The 19,921-nt window shown below is 50.1% G+C and overlaps 1 protein-coding gene across 11 annotated transcripts in view; it reads left to right on the forward strand.

Moving 5' to 3' along the window:
• LOC105463931 (multivesicular body subunit 12B) overlaps positions 1-19,921 on the forward strand; it is a 182,015-nt gene that overhangs the window by 139,618 nt on the left and 22,476 nt on the right. For all 11 annotated transcript variants that reach the window (XM_011711371.3, XM_011711369.2, XM_011711367.3 and 8 more), the window contains 2 exons: positions 16,913-16,968; positions 19,492-19,551. In XM_011711371.3, coding sequence (XP_011709673.2) covers positions 16,913-16,968; positions 19,492-19,551 — 116 coding nt within the window. The remainder of the gene's footprint in view (positions 1-16,912; positions 16,969-19,491; positions 19,552-19,921) is intronic.

Consider the following 19,921-nt stretch of genomic DNA (forward strand, 5'->3'; position numbering starts at 1 on the left):
GACATCCGGGCAGATGATCGGAGCACAGTCATCCACTCCGATGGGTGGTAGCTCAGGAGGCAGCCCAGGGGGTCATGTTTCTGCTCTTTGAGGAGTTCACAAGCAGATACATAGGAAAGGGCTCTCCAGGCTGAGCCCACAGCAAGGAGAAAGGCCTATCACAGATGGAAGGCTTGACTCAGTAGGAAGTGGTTAGTAGGCCAGGAGAACTAAATCCTAAGTGTAGGGAGCAGAGTGGCACGAAGGAAAGAGCCAGCTAGAGAACAAAGCTAGGTTGAGATCAGCCTGGAAGGGCCTGGACCGTAGCATGTGACATGACCCTATAAGCTTTAGGAAACCGTTGAAGTTTTTAAGTAAAGGAATGGCACACGAGGTCTGCACTTGAAAGAGAACTCCAGTGATATTGACGTGGGAATATGTGTCTTGGCCATGAATGGCATCTGCTGGGAGAGGGCCCGGAGGACACTCCCTAATGTCCCTTAACTCCATGGAGCTTGCCTTCACTTTCACACCCTTCTTGATTATATTTTCTCCACTTCCATCTCTATATAACTTCTTCAGGTCACATGGAAAGGTGTTACCCTCTCTTCCTTCACATGGAGGAAGGCAGTGGATTTAGGAGTCCACCCAGCTCTGCCGTTGACCAGCTTTGTGGCCCTGACTAGTTCCTTCCCTTCTGGGCTTCAGACTCCTTCTGGGGGGCATGGGAATGCCAGTGCCAGGGCCATTGTGAGTTTTAAATAAGAACACCTGTAACTCCTGACATGCTTTGCTTCCCTTAGACAGATGCTCTCTTGTGCCGGTATTGGCTTCAGACACCCAAAGCATGCAAGACGCTCTCTCTCTTCTTGCCCTTTGGTTTCAGGGGAGGAAGGGAAGGCCCAGGACCTACTTTTACCTTTGCAGAACATTTTTGAGAAGACTTTATGAGTAGAATCTGGGTGAGGACTACAGAAATCAGCTGTCATGTAGGATGGACCAACTTAGTGAGTTTTATATATTGCATCCTCAGGTTTAAAGCCAGGTTCTCAAATCACCAATACATATTTAATACTTGGGGTGACTCAGCATTTGTGAGAATGAAGACTATCAGAGCTGGATCTTAAACATCTTCTAGGCCAGGGCTTCTCAAACCTGGTTGCACATTAGAATCACTGGGGAGCTTTGAAAAAATGCCGATCCCCAGAGCCCACCCCTCAGACCAATTGAATCAGAACCCCTGGAGTTGGGGGTGGCAGGCAGTGATAATCTTTTCAAACTCACCAGATGAGCACCAGGATGAGTCACTGATCTAGCCCAACCCTTTTACTCTCAGATGGGGACACAGCTTGATTGCCTGAAAGCTGGGCCCCCTGATGCCAAGGCCAGTTCTCTTCCCATCATTACTTATTCAGTAGGTTTCTTTGGATGCCATTATATGCTAGATGCTGTTCTAGGAGCCGGAGGTGCAGCTGTCAGGGAGCTTACTCTCTAAATGCACAAGTGGCCTCCAGATTGGTGGGGCAGGGGGTGGGGGGAGCACATTGAAAATAGGTCCTTCCAGCAGTGGGTCAAGAAAGTCTCAGCCTCTGCACATCATTGGGGTGGTAATGATAATAATAGCTAACACATGCTGAACATTTATTTTATATGTGTTATCTTTCTGAATCCTTGCATCTCCCCTAGAATAATCAGCCCCATTCTAGAGGCTCAATAAACATGTTTCATGGGTGCAGAGCTAGTGCCTGGTGGGCCGGGCATTTGAACCTAGGGCTGTCTGACACCAAAGCCCTTTCTGTTAACTGACTTTATTCTAAGGCAGCCAGTATAAAGATACAAAGAGAGCAGTTTCTGGAGAAATCTATCTGAATTTCCTCTCAAAGATGTAGCCCCTCCATCAGTTAGTTTTTGTTGCATAACAAACCACTCTAAACTTAGGGCTTAAACCAGCCAACATTTATAATTTCTCATGGCTCTGTGGGTCACTGGGTGATTATGCTGGTCCAGGTCAGCCTGGCTGGGGCTGGATGGCCTGGGATGGCCTGGCTGGAGCCGGATGGCCTGGGATGGGCTAAGATGGCCTCACTCCCTTGTCTGTAGTTGGCAGATTGGCTGCTCCAGGAGGCTTCTCTGAGCCTGTGCATTTGGCCGACCCAGCACTCCAAAGCAAGGGAAGTCTAACCCGGGTTCACAAGCATGTTTACGTCTCTGCTGGTGTCATAACTGCTGATGTCCCGTTCACCAAAGCAAGTCATGTGGCCAAGCCCAGATTCGGGGGTGAAGAAATAGATTACACCTCTTGATGGGAGAACTGACAAATCATATTGCTAGGGGGCACACATACGCGGATAATGGGATTTGCTGCCATTTTTGCCACCTACCACTGCAGGCCGCACCAAAGAAGCCTTCTGGTCCTGACAGGTGCCAGGAGTTGTTAAGGAGGAAAAAAGTATCGTGTCGTTGAATTTATTTACGTATACTTTAGAGCACTTTCTATGGTGCCCTAGAGATGCATACTTTATAATTAAGTAACTCCGGTGTTTGTGATCATTTCTATTACAAATTGGATATCAGCCCTGGGATAGACCTATAATAACCTTGTGTATGCCACTCACTTTTGTGGGAAATCAGATTTTTTTTTTTTTTTTTTTTTTTTTGAGACAGGGTCTGGCTCTTGTCGCCCAGGCTGGAGTGTAGTAGTGCGATCTCAGCTCACTGCAACCTCCACCTCCTGGGTTCAAGCGATCCTCCTGCTTCAGCCTCCTGAGTAGCTGGGACCACAGGCGTGTGCCACCATGCCCGACTAATTTTTGGATTTTTTTTTTTTTTTTTTTAAGTAGAGACAGGCTTTCACCATGTTGCCCAGGCTGGTCTCAAACTCCTGAACTCAGGTGATCTGCCCACCTCGGCCTCCCAAAGTGCTGGAATTACAGGTGTGAGCCACCGTGCCCAGCCGGAAATCAGATTTGATTGAAGTAATTTAAACTGAACATCACCTTTTCTGGGGCTATAACGTGAGGACTCCCCCGGGTGTTGTAGATCCTATCCTTTACTTCAGTATCCCGTACCTTGTGTAATATCCCTTGTTTGACGTTTTCTCATAATGAGATTTGTTATGCATTTTGGCAGGAATCCTCCTGAAGCCATCGATAGAGTCTCACTCTCAGTGCATCCTTTTGGGAGGCCCACGGTGCTGGTGTGACCCAGTACCGGTGAAGTTAGCTTCGATCACCTGGCGAAGGTGCTGCGTGGCAGGTTTCTTCACTGTAAAATTACTGCTTTTACCTTTGTAATTAGTAGGTAATTTGTGGGGAATACCGTAGGCCTATGTGAATAACTTGTTCCTCATCAGATTTTCACCTGTCACTTTTCGCATCCATTGACTTTCATAACTCTGCCATTTCTCCAGTATATAAGGACGAGGTTTCCCTTATCCTCAGCCGATTTCTTTCTTTATATTGGTATGGACTGTGGTATTCTTACGCATTGTTGTCATTTTTTAGTTTGATGCTCAAATGGATTCGTATTTAGCCAATGGGAACCCCTTCGGGCTGGCTCTCGTGCCTTTCTGCTGTGTTCCTGTGATTCTTTGAGAACCTCTTTACTTTCTGGCACAACAAGATGTTCCTGGCCTTTTCCCTTCCTGCCCAGCACTGAATCAGCCACTTCTCCAAAGAGCTCCTGTCTCTTTTAGAGGAGACGCTAGAAAGCAGAGTCTGGATATGAGGAGTCCCATCACCTCCGAACTGCCATTGCCTCAGCTGAGAGAAATGTACGCACATGTGTGTGTAGAGAGAAATATATGTACACATATACCTATAAGTGTACACAAACACACATAGATGTGCGCTTATGTATCTATCTGTAACCACATATTAAAACTGACTTTATAATGATACCTCTGATTTTGATCCAGTATCACAGAGTACATTCTGATCTTCCCATTGTTTTTGCCAGCTTGGAACATTAACATTCCTCAGCTCTGTCCCAGGCCTCCCTCTCTCACCATGTTCCAGATATTTCATCTTCTCTCATGGCCTCAATTATCACCATGTTGGTTACTTCCAAACTCACCCTCACATCCCCGCCCACCAGGCCTCATTTCTGGATCTCCACCCCGCAGCCCTCACCCATCCGTCTCGCATTCTCGGTCATGATGTTCTAACAAGTGTTGACCAGTTGCCTCCCCTTGACTGTCTCCCAAGCCCCTCAAACCTGACACATGCTCAGCAGGGCCCACGAGTTCATCTGTGCTGCTTTTCCACTGGCCCCCATGCCCCTGTCAGTACCTGGCATTTCGTTCTCCCAGCTCTTTAGGCCAGGATCCTGGAGTCGCCCTTGATTCCGCCTTGCCCCTCTGCAGCCAGTGACCAGGTCTCTTCATTCTTCCATCTAAACGTCCCTTGGTCTTCCCCAGCTCCTCCATTCTTACTGCCACTGCCCTCATCCAGGCCACCAGTGTCCCTCGCCTGCTTCAGCATCAGAATTTCCTCCCTGGTGTTCCTGCTCCAGCCTCACTCCCTGCAATTCATTCTCCTCTCCACAGCCAGGGAGACGTTGTTAAAACCTGAATCTCGCCATCTCTCTCTCCAGCTCAAAGACCCTTTAGTGGCTCCCCAGGGACCTCATGATGCCCTTCAGGCCACTGAGAATGGCCATCAGGGCTCCTGGCGGGCTGGTTTTTGGTTGTCTCTGGACCCTACTTCTGTGCAACAGTGAAAAAGGCTGAGACAGAGCTCTAGGAATTGATCTGGAAACCTCTCTGACAGTCAAGTGAAAAAAAGTAAATTGCAAAACAGTTACTTATGCAGTGATGCTATTTTTATTAAAAACACAAATACATACAAAACAAAATTCTGGCCAGCTGTAGTGGCTCATGCCTGTAATCCCAGCTACGTGGGAGGCTGAGGCAGGAAGACCCCTTGAGCCCAGGAGTTCAGGGCTACAGGGAGCTATGATGGCACCACTGCACACTGGCCTGGGTGATAGAGCAAGAGCCCATGTCTGAAAAATAAAAAAATAAAATTCTGTCTTTTTTCTATACATGCAAACACGCAGGTGAACGCATAGGAAACAGGCCGGCGGGACCCCAGGCGCTGTGTACAGACCACTACCAAGGCTTGCTCTGAGAAGGGCCCAGGGATCAGCGGCTCTGGATGCAAGGGGTGCTTGAACTTAGCTATCCTATTGGAATGGTTTCCTTTGAAAATATATTCCTGTGCTGAAGTATGAAAGAGTGCAACTTAAAAATATTTATGGGTTGGTTTTGAGAAGGTAAAAAGAGCGCTGGCAGAGAAAGCACGTCTTCCAAGCCTGAGGTTCCCTGCTCCACAACCGGGGGGTGTATGTGATGCTCAGCCCCAGGGACAGCGTGTTCAGCAGTCACAGGCCATGCCTGCCAGGCCCTTGCTTTCAGTTACCCGCCTTGGCTGCAGATCACACTGCCTGTTTTAGAGCTTGCCTTCTTCCAGAGGATTTGGTCGCTACTAGAGGTAACATATCTGCATTGGACCTTGGTTCTGCTTTTTGTTCTGCATCTACAAAGCTCCTTTGGTCTCGAGCTCACTGAGGAGTTTCTGTGTTCGTCACTGTGGGCAGCAGGTGTGTGCACTGACCCAGTGGCCTCTCAGCCACCAGGGCACCTTTGTACTCACGTGGAGAAGTATCACTGAGTTGTGTTTTATCTTTACCTTGAGCAAAATGCAGTTGATCCCTACCCCAAGCCATTAAATATTTATAACGTTAAAAAAAAGTTTCTTGAATGTCTCTGAGCCTCTCTTTTCTAACCTGTGGAAGAAAGAAAATAATGCCTGGATTGCTATGATATTTAAATGAGATAAAAACATAAGGCCCTAGGTGCAAACTAACTGCTCAGTAACTGTTAGCCACTAGTGTTAGTATTAGTCAGTATTAGTGTTATTACTGCTGCACAGAGGAAAACACCCTTTTGCGGTAGACCCCTTTCTGCCTGCTTTCACGTAAAACCAGGAGTGCAACCATATTAAATTGCATAACCCGGGGGCCGTGAGTCCCAACCCAAAGACATTTGGAGGGACAAAAGCAATGTTTGCTGAGGAGTAACTCACTGGGTGCCCCAGACCGTGGCTCTCCCTGGTGTCTGCTGTCTCTGGTGTTGCAAGTCAAGCTCGACTTGAAAGCAAGATCCAAGCTTCTGAGTCTCAGTGAGAATGTTCTTATTGTTGTGTGTCAAGTTTCTCGTGGGTGTGGTCTGTGGGGCAGCTGCCCTCCCTCTGTGCTCCCACAGCTTTCAGAGAACTGACCTGGACCTGCATGAGGTTCTGCAGCCCGGCACTGCACCCTGGGCCCTGGAGGGAGGGACTGCCCTGAAGGAGGAGGTGGGTGGGCTGGTGGCCCTAGATTCCTCCCAGGATGCTGGGAATGCAGAGGGATGAAGCGGGCCCATCAATTAGAGTCTCCTGTGTAGAGACGGGGAGCCTAGGAGGAGTCGGTGCTCTGTGTGTGTGTGTGTGTGTGTGTGTGTAATATTCAGATTGCTCAAGCCAAATGGAACCTCAGAGAACGTTCGTTTGTGGTGTGAGGGTACCCCGGTCTGGGGGACCCAGTGAGTCACTCCTTGGCACACATTGCTTCCGTCCCACCAAACGTCTTTGGATTGGGTCTCACAGCCTATGGATTGTGTAATGTAATATGGCTGCACTTATGTTCTTGTGTGAAAGCAGGGAGAAAAAGGTCAACCGTGAAAGGGTATTTTCCTGTGTACAGCAGTAATAACACTAACACTAATACGAACGGCCAACAGTTACTGAGCAGTCAGTTTGCACCTAGGGCTTAATGTTTTTATCTTGTTTGAATGTCATTGCAGTCCAGGTATTATTATTTTCTCTCTTCTACAGCTGAGGAAACAGAGGCTCAGAGACGTTAAACACTTGTCCCAAATTACAGAACTAGTTAGAGGTGGGGCCTGGTCTGAACTCATTTCCTGCAGAAACAGTCAGCTGCTTTTGACATAAAACCGCAGCCTTGCCCCCATTTTCTGAGTGGCTGCCGTGGTCGGGCTGTTGTTTCCCGTTGCTGTCTGGTCCCTCAGCGGTGCTGCGGAGTGGGCACGATGATCCTCGTTTGACGGATGAAAATCTGACTCGGAGGTTAAGTGACTTGCCCAAAGCCACACAGCTAACAAGCACTGGGTCCGGCTGAACGCTCACACGGGTCCGACTCCGGCGCCTGTACTCCATCCTCCCATGCTGCCTCTCACGCAGGGGACGCGGGAGGCTCCGGCAGTGGCTGATAAATCACTCCTTTTGGCTTATGAATAACATGGCAAAACAAATTACTTTGGGGATCTAGAAGGAAGTTGTTGGCCCTGTGTAAACTCAATTGGAATGTCACTGAGCAGACAGCTCTGGAGGCATCTACAAATACCTTCCAAGGAATATCCCCAAAGTGAAATCACCAAGAAAGCAAAACAGGCTCTGTGTTTTGGTTTGCAAATGAGTTTTGAGAAATGGCCTTGAGATCTTGAGTTGCTGGCATTTTTCCCATCACAAATTGTAAAGGACTTTTGAAACGCCACAGGAAAGGGGAGAAGAAAGGCTTGGGGTTGCTGACTATTTACAGCTTCAAGCCCCGAGCAGGCACACAGAATTAAAGGCCTCCCACCACTCCAGTTGCATTTAATTTTATTCCGAAAATGACTACCTGCCAATAAGCCTCATTGTTCACCAGCATCTCTGCAAGTACTTTGAGGTACTATTACCCGAGTTCACTTAACACCGCTTGACAACTTTAAGCAGATAACAATTGAGATGCTGGTAATGGAGTCTTTTTTTTTTTTTTAATTTTTACATTTTTACCACATGACTTTATGACTCTCTTTATCAAGCGTGTTGAAATTAATCCATGTGCTGACTGGAGTATTTCCTCATCCCGTCTGTGTACTGACACACTGGGGAGGGATAAGGGTTGGCGGCTCTGAGCAACTAGGTATTCCGGGGCGATGGGTGGTCCTTAGTCCGGAGCCCTTGGGAATTGGTCGGTGGTGGGTTTGTGTTGAGCCTGCAGAAGTCTGAGGTGTGTGTTTGGAGGGGAGAAACAAGGGATGGCTCTGGAGGACTGCCTTGGCGGGTAAAATTATAGTTCCCATACGAAGGGAGGATGCAGGAGCTATAATCCCATCTCGTTGCCAGGCAAAGTTCCTACAGATTCATGGCAGAGCTGTCTGTGCAAGCAGGAATCCAATTTTATGTCCAAACAAATGCAGCATGCAGATTGGACTGACTGCTTCCCCAAGAATAGCAAAGACAGGCGTTCAGGTCAGCTGGCAAAAAAAAAAACAACCCAGCACCCCCTTTTTCCTTCTTTAAAATAGGGGGTGGGATTAATACAGTAGCAGATTAGAGCTTTATTTGTTTAAACCTTGCAGAATCTGTAAGCATTCACAATCCCCTTGACTTGTAGTGCCTGATTGTAAAAAGAACAGTTGAATGAGCTCATTGTTTTCTGGGGTTTTTCTTTAATGTATTTTACAAACACTCTGGTGACAGGCCTGACACGCTGATTTCTATGTACTCGCACTTCAGTTTGGGATTACAGCATTAATAACAGAGTTCCATGCATCATGCCATTTTTAAGCATGATCGTTATGATAAAGGGCATATACTTAATTACAGGCCTGCTTAATTACAGCTCTGTTGAAGCTCGTTTGTTTAGGAGAATGCTAATTGTGCCACAGAGCCAGCAGCACATCCTTGCTTTCATCTGCTGGTGGTAGCTCGATGCTGTGGATCAGCATTTTGTTAAAACTGCCACCAAAAATTTTAAAAAAAAATTTAAAAACAAGAAGAAGAAGAAGAAAGCACTGGTCGGGTACTGAAAGGAAACCTGCCCCAGCACATGGCTTTTGGTAAGAGCAGAAGCCACAGTTAGCTGACCAGCCTTCCCTACGTGGTGGGTACTTTATCTCTGTTGTCTTATTTCATTTTTCTCCACTCTCACCCATGGAGACAGCTGTAGTATTATGCCCACCTTACAGACAGGGCAAGTAAGGCTCAGAGAGGTGGGGTGGCCTGTGCACAGCTGCACATCTGCACCTCCTGAGCTGCAGCAAAAACTCAGGCCTGCCAAGCTCCAAGCCCCTCCTTCCCTGCCACAGCCCCCCATAGACCCAGTGCAGGTTACACTCTGGGTTTGAATCCTGGCTCCAGCCAAGGCTCATAACTCCTCTAAGCTTTGCAAGCGGTGTATTAGTTCATTCTTGCATTACTATAAAGAAATACCTGAGACTTGGTCATTTATAAGAAAAGAGGTTTAATTGACTCATGGTTCTGTAGGCTGTACAGGAAGCATGGCAGCATCTGCTTCTGGGGAGCCCTCAGGAAGCTTTCAGTCATGGTGGAGGCAAATCCAGAACAGGCTTATTACATGGCCAGAGCAGGAACAAGAAAGCCAGAGGGGAAGGCGCCACACATCTTTAAACAACCAGATCTCGCAAGGACTCACTCACTATCATGAGGACAGCACCAAGTGGGGGGAATGCTGCTAAACCATCCAGAAGAAATCCTCTCCCCGCATAATTCAGTCATCTCCCGCCAGGCCCCACCTCCAATACTGGGGATTACAATTGAACATGAGATTTGGGTGGGGACACATTCAAATCACATTAAGTGGTAATGTTGAGGCTTGAGTTATTTGATGCATGTTCACCACCTTGTGTGTGGGCAGTAAGCATGAATTTCCTTTCCTTTTCTATTTTGTAGAACTGGGCTTGGGGAGAATTCCTCTACCTCCCAGGTTTGTTGGGGGTGGGGGGCTTTGTCATGGCACACTGAGAGCTCTAAGGCCTGGAGAGAGGGCCGCTGTGTACCTGGGTGTCGTCTTTGGCTCTGCCAAGGAAAGGGCAGGTGCTGTCCCCGCATCTGGGTTGTGACTGCAGACTGGTCAGGTAGTGTCGGCAGGAGAAGCCTCATCCAAGTCCTTAGGCTGCGTGGAAGGGACAGGTCAGGGGTGAAAATGTGCGTCTCATTCACAGCTCTGTCTCCAGTTCCTCGAACAGCATGTCACCCTGCATGGGACTCAGAAATAGACTAAATGCTAGAACATCACAGTCTCTCTGCTCTAAAAGAATAACAAAGACAAAATGCTGGTTTCAGCTAGGGAAAAAGAAAGGAAGGAAGTAAACGTGGCTCCCCAGGAGAAGCCAGGACAGAGATGATTCATGAACATTCTTTTGGAACGCATGAAGAATGCATGCCGTTGATTTTAAGAATTATGTTTTGCAAACCTCTAGATATTTTAAAATACGAAAAGGCTGCCCAGATGAGAGGAGACGTGGATGTTATGGAATTAAGAGGGGATTTAGCAGTCCCACCGATCAGCTTTCTGCCCAACACACAAATTCCCTCCCTAACTTCCCAGCAAGTGGCTGTCTGCGTCCAGCCCTGTATGCTGTGACCACCATGAAAACATGTGCAGACATTTGATTATGTTCACCTCAAGTCTTCTCTTATCTCAGTCCCCACTTTTGCTGCAGTTCTCATGTGCTGGACACCATACTGGGCTCTGGGGGTGCTGGGCAGGGTGCTAGGATGAACAGAAATGGACAGGATTGTGCCTTCCTGGGCCATTGAACCTGATGGCTGCTTCTCCTTTCCCTCCTGTGGTCTAGCTTCAGGTTCCCTCACCACCCTGGCCTCCTTAAAGGCCCCTGGGATGACCCTCTGGGAAGGTGGTCCTGGCTCTGAGCGCCCCACTCCAGCTCCAAGTAGACCAGGGCGAGTGACTCCTCATCCGGGCACCAGGACTGCAGCACTGTAACCTTATGATGCTCCGTTTAAATAGTCAGATCACATCATTGACTTACTCACCTACAGCCGCCTTCTTTCCTGTCTCCTGCTGTTACTCCGCACCTCTTCCATTCCATCCAACACAGCTGGGTTTCTGGACCTACATTACGGGACTCTTCGTGGGTCTCTAGTGAACTCCTTCCATTACATTTGGCCCATGGTCGCAACTTTTTTTGACTTTCTTGGTTTTCACTCTGTTATCTGGTTTATAGACTGCCCACCTCGGCTTCCCATCAGGCATGCATTAGATAAGCATATCCTTTGTGTCTTCATTTGAGTCATTGATCATGCCCTGGGCACCTTTCCCAGGGGTCATTCAAGGTTAGCATTGGTCTCTTAATCAGCTTCTTGAATGTGTGATTCAACCAGTTATGGATTCTGCTAACCTCCGCAGTAGCCACTTGTATTTATCCATCTTGTATACATAGATAACATGAGAAATTTTGTCAGATGCTTTGCTGAAATCCATATTATTTCAGCCTGCCTTAATCTTTGATATACTAGATTGTCTAAAATAAGTGGGATTTGGTGGGCAGATTATCTGCTTAGCAGAGTCTCGCTGGTCCTGGTGGCACTTGCTTCTCTTTGGAGCCTCCTTGTGCTGGTGAGAAGGGCACTGTGAGAGCCCCACTCCTCTCAGTTCAGCTGCCACTGTGAGCTTCAGCCCATTGGATCCTATCACCTCCTCTTTCTTTCCTCTGAGTTTGTTAAAATCTGTTTTCTAGGCCATGTGTGGTGGCTCACACCTGTAATCCCAACAGTTTGGGAAGTCAGGCTGGGAAGGTCACTTGAGGCCAGAAGTTCGAGACCAGCCTGGACAGCATAGTGAGACCCCTATCTCTACAAAAAATAAAAGTCTGTTTTCTAGAAGAACATAGGGAGCATCTGACTGTGCCCCTCCTTCTATCACAAACTCTCAGACGGTGGTGGTCTGTCCCGAGGCTCCCGTCTCTGTTGCTTTACCAGACAGCTCCTCCTTGCAGTCAGGATTAGGTCCAAGCAGGTCCCCTCATCTCCTCTGCCACTGGTCCAGTCAGGAGCGTGTGGGCCGAGGGGTGGCGTGAGGCTGTGAAAGTCCTGAGGGCCCGCCTTGCCGCTGCCTGTTGCCCCTCAGACATTTCAGGAATGGGTCTTCCTTCCCTCCCAGTGGCTGCTGTGGGGCATCCCACAATGATCTCACATCTCATCTTTGCCTCCTCACTAAGGTGTTACTGCTGAGCCTGCCTCAGGGCCAGAAGGTGCCCTCACCCAGACACCTCGACGCCTTCATGTGGAGCAGGTTGACCATGGGCCCCACCAACTCCCCAGGGTGCCCCAGAAGGTCTGGGAGGGAGGGCTTCTCTGCTGGAGGCAGGTGTGGGGAGGGCCAGCAGACAAACAGGAAGTGCCTCTGAGAGACTTCAGGGCCCACTGGGAGGCGGGGTGAGCGCCCTGCCCACTCCCTGCAGTGTCTCAGTGGCTAAGGGAGGGCCTTGTCCTCATCATATATGGGTGTGTGTATGCATATACATATGTATACACTTATAATGGAAACATACAATTTATAACTTACATATTCTATATACAAAATATAAATCTGTAATCTATGTAAAGGTATATTTTTACATAATATATGTGATATGTATATTTGTGTGTTAGGCTGTTCTTACGTTGCTATGAAGGAATACTTGAGACTGGGGCATTGATAAAGAACAGAGACTGAATTGGCTCTTGGCCCACAGTTCTGCAGGCTGTGCAGGAATCAGGGCACTGGCATCTGCTTCTTGGGAAGCCCCAGGAAGCTTCCAATCACGGTGGAAGGTGAAGGGGGAACAGGCATATCACATGGCCAGAGCAGGAGTGAGAGAGAGGGCCAGGGGAGGTGCCACGCACTTAACCAGATCTCGTGAGAATCAGTCACTACCGTGAGAACAGCACCAAGCCATGAGGGATCTGCCTCCATGAGCCAAACACCTCCCACCAGGGCTCATCTCCAACACTGGGGATTACATTTTAACATGAGGCTTGTCAGGGACATATATCTAAACTATGTCAATATATATACAAAAAAATACTGTTGTTGATAATCTAAGTTTTACAAGTGTATAGTCCATTTTCATACTGCTATGAAGAAATACCTAAGACTGCATAATTTGTAAAGAAAGAGAGGTTTAATGGACTCACAGATCCACATGGCTGGGGAGAGCTCACAATCATGGCAGAAGGCAAAGGAGGAGCAAAGGGACGACTTACATGGCAGCAGGCAAGAGAGCATGTGCAGGGGAAACTCCCCTTTATAAAACCATCAGATCTCATGAGACGTATTCACTCTCATGAGAATAGCATGGCAAAAACCCACCCCCATGATTCAATTACCTCCCACTGGGTCCCTCCCACGACTCGTGGGGATTATAGGAGTTATAATTCAGGATGATATTTGGGTGGGGACACAGCCAAACCATATCCACAAGTTACTTTTTTCTCCTTGATTTGTATTAAAGCCCTCAACTCAGAGCAGCCAGTCTGGGCAAACCCTTTCTTCCTTATCTCCTAGCTGACTAGCGAGGCAAGAGCGCAGCGTGACAGGAGGCCTGGCTACTGTGTTCAGAAAGCCAGGCTTACAGGACTACCTATGTTTCTAGATCCTTCTCTTTCAAAGACATGACCATCAGTTGGAAGGAAAAAGAAACACATGCTGCTTGTGGGAGCAGGGAGAAACTGCTTCACGGGTGAGGGGGTTGACTTTGGAGCGATGGAAATGTTTTGGAACTAGATGGAGGTGGGGACCGCACACCGTTGTGATGTTCTAAACGCCACTGAATTGTTCACTTTAAAATGGTTAATTTTATATGAATTTTTTAAAACATTTCCCTCCCTGCTTAGATCTTCCCAGTCCCTGGAAGTGATTCCCAGGCTTTTTCCATCCGTGGCTTTCATCTCCAGCAGCAGCAGGCGGGGGTGGCAGCGAGCAGGGTCCCCAGGTCCTGAGAGAGGTTAGGCACTTGCCCCAGGCTGGAGCCCCCTACCCAGTTCCCCAGACCCCCGTGCATGGAAACAGCAGCCCTCCCTGTCCAGCACAGCCCCTGAGCCCCCAGGCCCTGACCCTGGACTGGGGACCTGGAACTCAGAGGTGACTCGCACATGCACCTGCCAGAAGAGGAGAGGAGACACAGGCCTGGCCAGACCCCAGGGAGAGCCTCAGGGAAGGCATGCTGCAGGAGAGGCACTCAGAAAACTGGGAAGGACAGTTGAGGTGCAAGCATAGAGGGAGGAAGGGATGGGCAAGCCAGGAAGAGGGTCAGATGCAAGGGGCCAGGGCCTTGAATGCCAGTCGGGACCCCCATCTTGGAAATCCTGCCCTTCTCTGTCCATTGGAGGCACAGACAGTACTGACAGCCTCTGACTAGGGTGGCCTCCATGGGAGGAGCCCCCCTTCCTCTCTGCCATCCCCAGTACTTCCCAGCCCCCTCATGTCCTGGTGTAATCAGGTCTTTGCACATCACCTTACCACCTTTTTAACACACAGGTTCCCTAGACATACAGTGACATGTAGATAGAAACAACTGACACCAGTGAGAGGCAGTTCTTCACCCCCAAATACTAATAAGGTCTTTAAAACATCAGAGGCAGAAAGCCTGGGGAATGAATGGAGAGTGGGTTCTACAGGGGAGCAAGGAAGGCGTGGTCTCCAGCTTGCGGGTGTGTGCAGAGGCTGAGCTCGTTGAGAAACTCCCCGGCATTGGGTCCCGTGCCTGTGAGCACTCGCTATTTCCGGAGCCTGTGCACAGTACTTGGGCGTGCAGGGAGGACTCTGCTGCGGACCCTGCTGTCTGTCTAGCAGGCAAGAGAAGCCGTGGAAGAGGTGGGTGTGTGCAGAGAGCGGGACGTGTGGACCGTGACGGGTGAAAACGGTGGGCTTCGGGACTTTACTGGGGAGGTCCAGTAGCCTGTACTATCTAGAGCTTTGGGGCCACTGCTGCCTACCTTTGTGACCCCAGCAAGCACCGACTTCTCAGAGCCTCTGCTTCCCAATCTCTAAAATGATCAGAAGTGTTACGAGTGCCCAGCCCATCTCAGCAGCACTGGGAAGGGCCTGGAAGTCAGGTCGGGCCCACGGTGGCGGGAGCTGGCACACCTCTTCCTGGATATCCGGTGGGACTCTGCCCCCCTCTAGAAGGCTTTGTGGCTCTTCGAGGCTCCTTTATTCATTGCCAAACTTTTTCATCTGTGAAGCATCACACACGCATAGGTGCTCAGAGTTCACGCACAGGTCTGCATGCGGGATGTACTGAACGAGATTGAGGCCCGAATGCGGGACATACTGAATGAGATTGTTTGGGGCCTTCCCCTCACCCCACTTTCTGGGGAAGTGTTGCCTGTTCGGGCCCTTTGTCCCGTCTCTTCTGGCAGCTCACAGCAGGTTGCCAGCACCACCTGAAAAGGCCTCTGACCAGGAGTGTCTGAGTCCAGCAACCACACTAGACAGCACCCCTGCTAGAAAGGAGGGTGCAGGGAATGCAGCGGCTGCTGCCACCTGTGCTGTGTCTTTTTCTTCATGCTGACCCAAGAAGGTTTCATTTCTTTCCTTCCCTAAAATAAAGCATGAATGAGTTCTACGATGTTTTATTTCTGTATGAACATAGCATGAGCCATTCAGCTTTTCTTGCTGATTGGGAGGATCTGTCCTGAGTTTCTTCTCCTTCTCTTATGTCCTTTCCTCTTGTTTTGTTGCTTTCTGCTTCTACTACTCTTCTTTGTTAGGACTGAGAAAAAAAAAATATGACCACTGAAGGTTCCAGAGAAGTCATCATTCCAGGAGACATTGGGGGAATCAAATATTGTCGCTCTCGGGAGCACACTGCCCAATGCTGCCCCCACACTCTACCTGGCTTCCATTCTGCTCACTCCGTTTCTCCCTGAAACCACAATTTACCGCAAAGCCACCACCTCAGGACTTTGGGGCTCCGCATCCCTGCACTCATGACCAGGCCCCGCACGACTACGGTGCATGTTCCCGACTCTTCCCAGACCTAAGGGAGAAGCTGACACTGGAGAGGCCCCTACCACTGTCCCAGCAGCCACATGCTGCCGTGTTGGCTCTGCGAATGCTGGCGTCACATCTCATCTGGTGTGACCTGTTCCTCAACGTGGCAGGATTTCCAGTCCTGGTGTGGCACCAGAGTCCTCCTCTCTGAGGTTGTAATTCGTAGAGAAGTGCTCACTTATGGAGGCACACTCTGGGTCACTTTTGTCCGTGTGCTTTTGATAGTGATCCCCTGGGACAGGGTGGAGGGAGGGGCAGCCACAGAAAAGGAACCACACCCCTGGGCCCCTGGTTTTTCCGTTTGTTGCATCCCCGTTCCATGCCCTTTCTCTCGTGTCCTGTTAAAATTGAGCACACTGGTGAGCCTCAAGTCAGCGCTTGACGCCCTAGATCTGAGCGACTGAGAGTGACAGCCACTGTCGCCCTCACCTGCCAAGCACCCGCTCTGTGCCAGCGCTGGCCAGGCACCCCACCCACTCCACTTCCGATGCACAGGCACCCTGTCATGTAGGCAGTGCCGTCTTTTTAAACGTAACTTCAGTTTTTCATCTTTTAACTTCAGTTGCTCATCTGCAGTCACCAGCTGAGATTTGAACCCAGCCAATCTGACTCCTAAGCTCCTCTTTCCTCCCACTTAGACTTTTCCCCTGAGCCCAACAGCACCTTAGAGCATATCTAATGCACGTGCCTACTGCCTTCGTCTCAGTGCAGCCTGTCCCCACCAGCTGTGTCACCTTCATCCGGCTGTCAGCCCCTGGTGACTCTCTCGTTACAGATCAGAGACCAGACTCCAGGGGTGGAGAGTGGGGGTTCTAGACCAGCCCCTCTCTGCTCCTAGAGCTCTTGTCTACACAACTGCCTGGTGCTCAGGGGATGACGAGGCGCCTGCCTCTCTCAGCACGTTGTGTCCTGGCAACAAGGGTGGGACCTGTCCTTTTTCATAGCTCCTGCACCCCTGTGCTAGGTGTCACCTGGCTCCATCCAGTGACGGATTCATATTCTCTGTTTCGACATCTTCGGTTGCTGGACAACTAAAAGCCATCTTCAGTACCTTTAATGCCATCTTTTTTTTTTTCTTCTTTTGCAGCAATGGATGGTGTGCCTTTTATGATTTCAGAGAAGTTTTCTTGTGTTCCAGAAAGTGTAAGTGTTATGCATGATCGCCCTTCCCCTCTGCCACCCCCAGCCTGAGGTCCCTCCATCCTGATTTACACAACACGCAGGGCTATTCTGGTGGCACTCATGCTCCTTCCCCCATCGGAATCTTGTCTGCCTGCGTGTTCTCTCTCTCACTGGAAGCTGAACCCCAGAACCCAGTGACAGGAACTCCTGAGGTTGGGTCATGTGCATCTTTGGCCCTATCAGCCAGTGCCCCATGTAGTAGATGTTTGAGAAATGAAGAAAACAACAGCTAGGGGATGGGAAAGTAGCAAGAGACTGTCAGACAAGCTCAGGTGCACCGAGCCTTTGCCATGCTGCACGTGATTAACCCGACCTGAGCTTCCCTGGTTGTGAATGTTCTTTGTCTCCCAAGTCCAACTTAGTAAGTTTTGTTGTTTGTTATTTAAGGATGACAGTTTCCTGTAGAAAGGAGGCTGCCTCATTTTCCCATTGTCATTACTGCATTCTGTGCTCTAACATGGGGGCCGCCACGCAAATGTGGTGCCTCTAGCTGTGGTCTCCTGCCCATGCCAGGCCACCATGGACCTCACCATCCACATCAGCACTCTCACACAGGCCAGGCCCATGCCATCTTTATCAAAGGGACCGAGTGAGCTGGCCAGAACCAAAGGCCGACTTCAGACTGTGAGGGGCGGCCACCCTGCATGGCAGTGGGGTCTTTGCCTCTCACTGCTAGGGTCGGCCCTCTGATGACGCCAGCCCCCAAGCTGGCAGTGGCCCCCTCCCAGCTGCACAGGCTTGGCCGACACTGGCTCAACAAACCCGTTTCTGGTTTTGATCCTTTCTGCAGAAGTTGGCCTTGAGTAGCTAATAAACATGAAGGCCCCAGCTTGGGCACAGCTAAAGAATCCTTCAGTGTTTTTCTTGGATCCAGCTTAAAACCACCCGGCTTGCGATTTGACCTGCTCTGTAGTTTCCATTTTCGTGAAATAGAATAGGCCTCCTCTGAACCCTTCTGGTAAGCAGCTTAATCTTGAAAAATGCTCGTGACGTGACATGCAGAGCTCGAGTAACTTCAGCCGACTCCACAGGGCCGCGTTGCCATGGCGACGCTGGCGCCTCTCCCGCCGTTCCCTGGGAGAGGCTGCTCTGTCCTGCTCACCAGCTCCAGTTGGGAGAATTTAGTGGGGTGGTTAGAGCCTAATGACACAGCAGCTGCACCTCTGCTGGGTCCCGGGCAGCATGGGCAGGCGGCCCCGCTCTCGCGCCCCTCGGGCTGGCAGCACAGAGAGCACCACACTGTTCCGTGGCTACCGGCAGAGCAGCCGCCAGCGAAATGTGTGGCTCGGTGGCCCCGTCCCAAGATCGCCCTCGCGAATGTGCTGCTGCCGCCTCGGCCAGGGCTCCAAGGCCACACAGCTAGGCCCGGTGCCCTGTGCTCCCTGCTCTTCTCAATGCAGTGCCCCGCAGCCCCGCCAGGGGGCTGTCGCTTTGAATGGACGAGGGAATGAGGAAGGGATTTAACCCGCTGCTGCATCGCCAGGAGGCGCTGAGACCGGTTTTGAGTCTGGGTCCTCGGACTCCAAAGCCGGCCTCGCAGGAAACCCCTGCTGGCTTCGCGGAGGCTCCAGCTCCACTCCCACCCCTGGGCTATCGCCCTTCAGGACCATGAGAGCCCTGGGGTTCTGTCGAAGGCCCTCAGGTTTAGCCTGGGCCCCAGGAGGCTGGGCCAGGGACCCCTCTGGGGAACACAGAACACTTACGTGCCCAGCAGGGACTCAGACCAGGAGCCACATGGACTGGACGCCCTCCGCCCTCCGAGCCTCTGAGTCCAGGCTTCTGTGGGTCTCCAGCTCACTCACTGCCATGCGTATTTGATTTTTCATGCTGTCTGTTGAAAAGCCAGCATTTTTTTTTAAGTCTCCAATCTTCATGAAATTATAAAAACTCTCATTAAAATGCAATGTTATCATTTTTTACCACATTGATTTCTCAAATGATAATTGATGGGCAGTTGTTTCATTTACCTGGCATTTCCAAAATCCCCCCAGCTCCTGCCCTGGATTCCCCCTAAGGAACTCTTCCTCCCTGGGGTTCCTTAAACCTCCTGCCTTACCCAGACACAGTGGCTGGGTGGCCTCCGGGGAGAGCTTGGGCACCTCCAGTTTACAGCTGCAGCGAGAAAGAGCAAATCTTGCCTTCGTGTTCCGCTGGCAGGGGGAGAAGAGAGGTGAAGCAGGGCAGCCATGGTCAGTTCTCCAGGAGACCTGGACCCCTGTGAGTGCCACCGACCACAGCTAGGCAGAGGTCCCGCTGCACAGGGGCTGGTGCCTTGAGGGCCACATTCCTGCAGCAGGCTGTATTGTCACTTCTGCCACCCCCGCGCATGACCGAGAATCCCACTGACTGTCTTCCTGTGGAAAGTGGGTGGAGAAACGCTAGATCACACCATGGCTTGAGACATTAACATTGTCATGCATAAAAGTAAGTGTGGGAAGAGCATTTTCCAGTGATTTAAAAGGGCGACTTCATCTGTATTTTCAGATGCAGCCCTTTGATCTCCTGGGAATCACCATCAAATCTCTAGCAGAAATCGAGAAAGAGGTAAGCAAGCCATCGAGGAGGGGAAGGCAGGCCTGGGCCATCGCCCGCACACCGGCATCTCTCGTGTTCCCCTAGGGACCCACTCCAGGAGAGGGACGGGTGGAGGTGTCCCTTTCTTCTGAGAAAAACACTTTCGTTTCACCCAAATGTGTTCCTTAGATAAAGTAACTTGATTCTAATGTATTTCCTACTTCCAGTCAAATATGACCCACATCTTGTCTTCTCTAAGTCAGAAGGTTTTACATGACAGACGGAGCCTCAGTTCTCCTTTTTTAAAGGGAGTCTCAGCTTTGGGAAGGTGGAGGTTGGAAGACAGGCACCAGGTTGACTTTTCTTCCTCCATTTGTTTTGTTTTATTATTTGCCACCAG

This window comes from Macaca nemestrina, chromosome 14, assembly GCF_043159975.1.
Source record: "Macaca nemestrina isolate mMacNem1 chromosome 14, mMacNem.hap1, whole genome shotgun sequence".
Classification (NCBI taxonomy): Eukaryota; Metazoa; Chordata; class Mammalia; order Primates; family Cercopithecidae; genus Macaca; species Macaca nemestrina.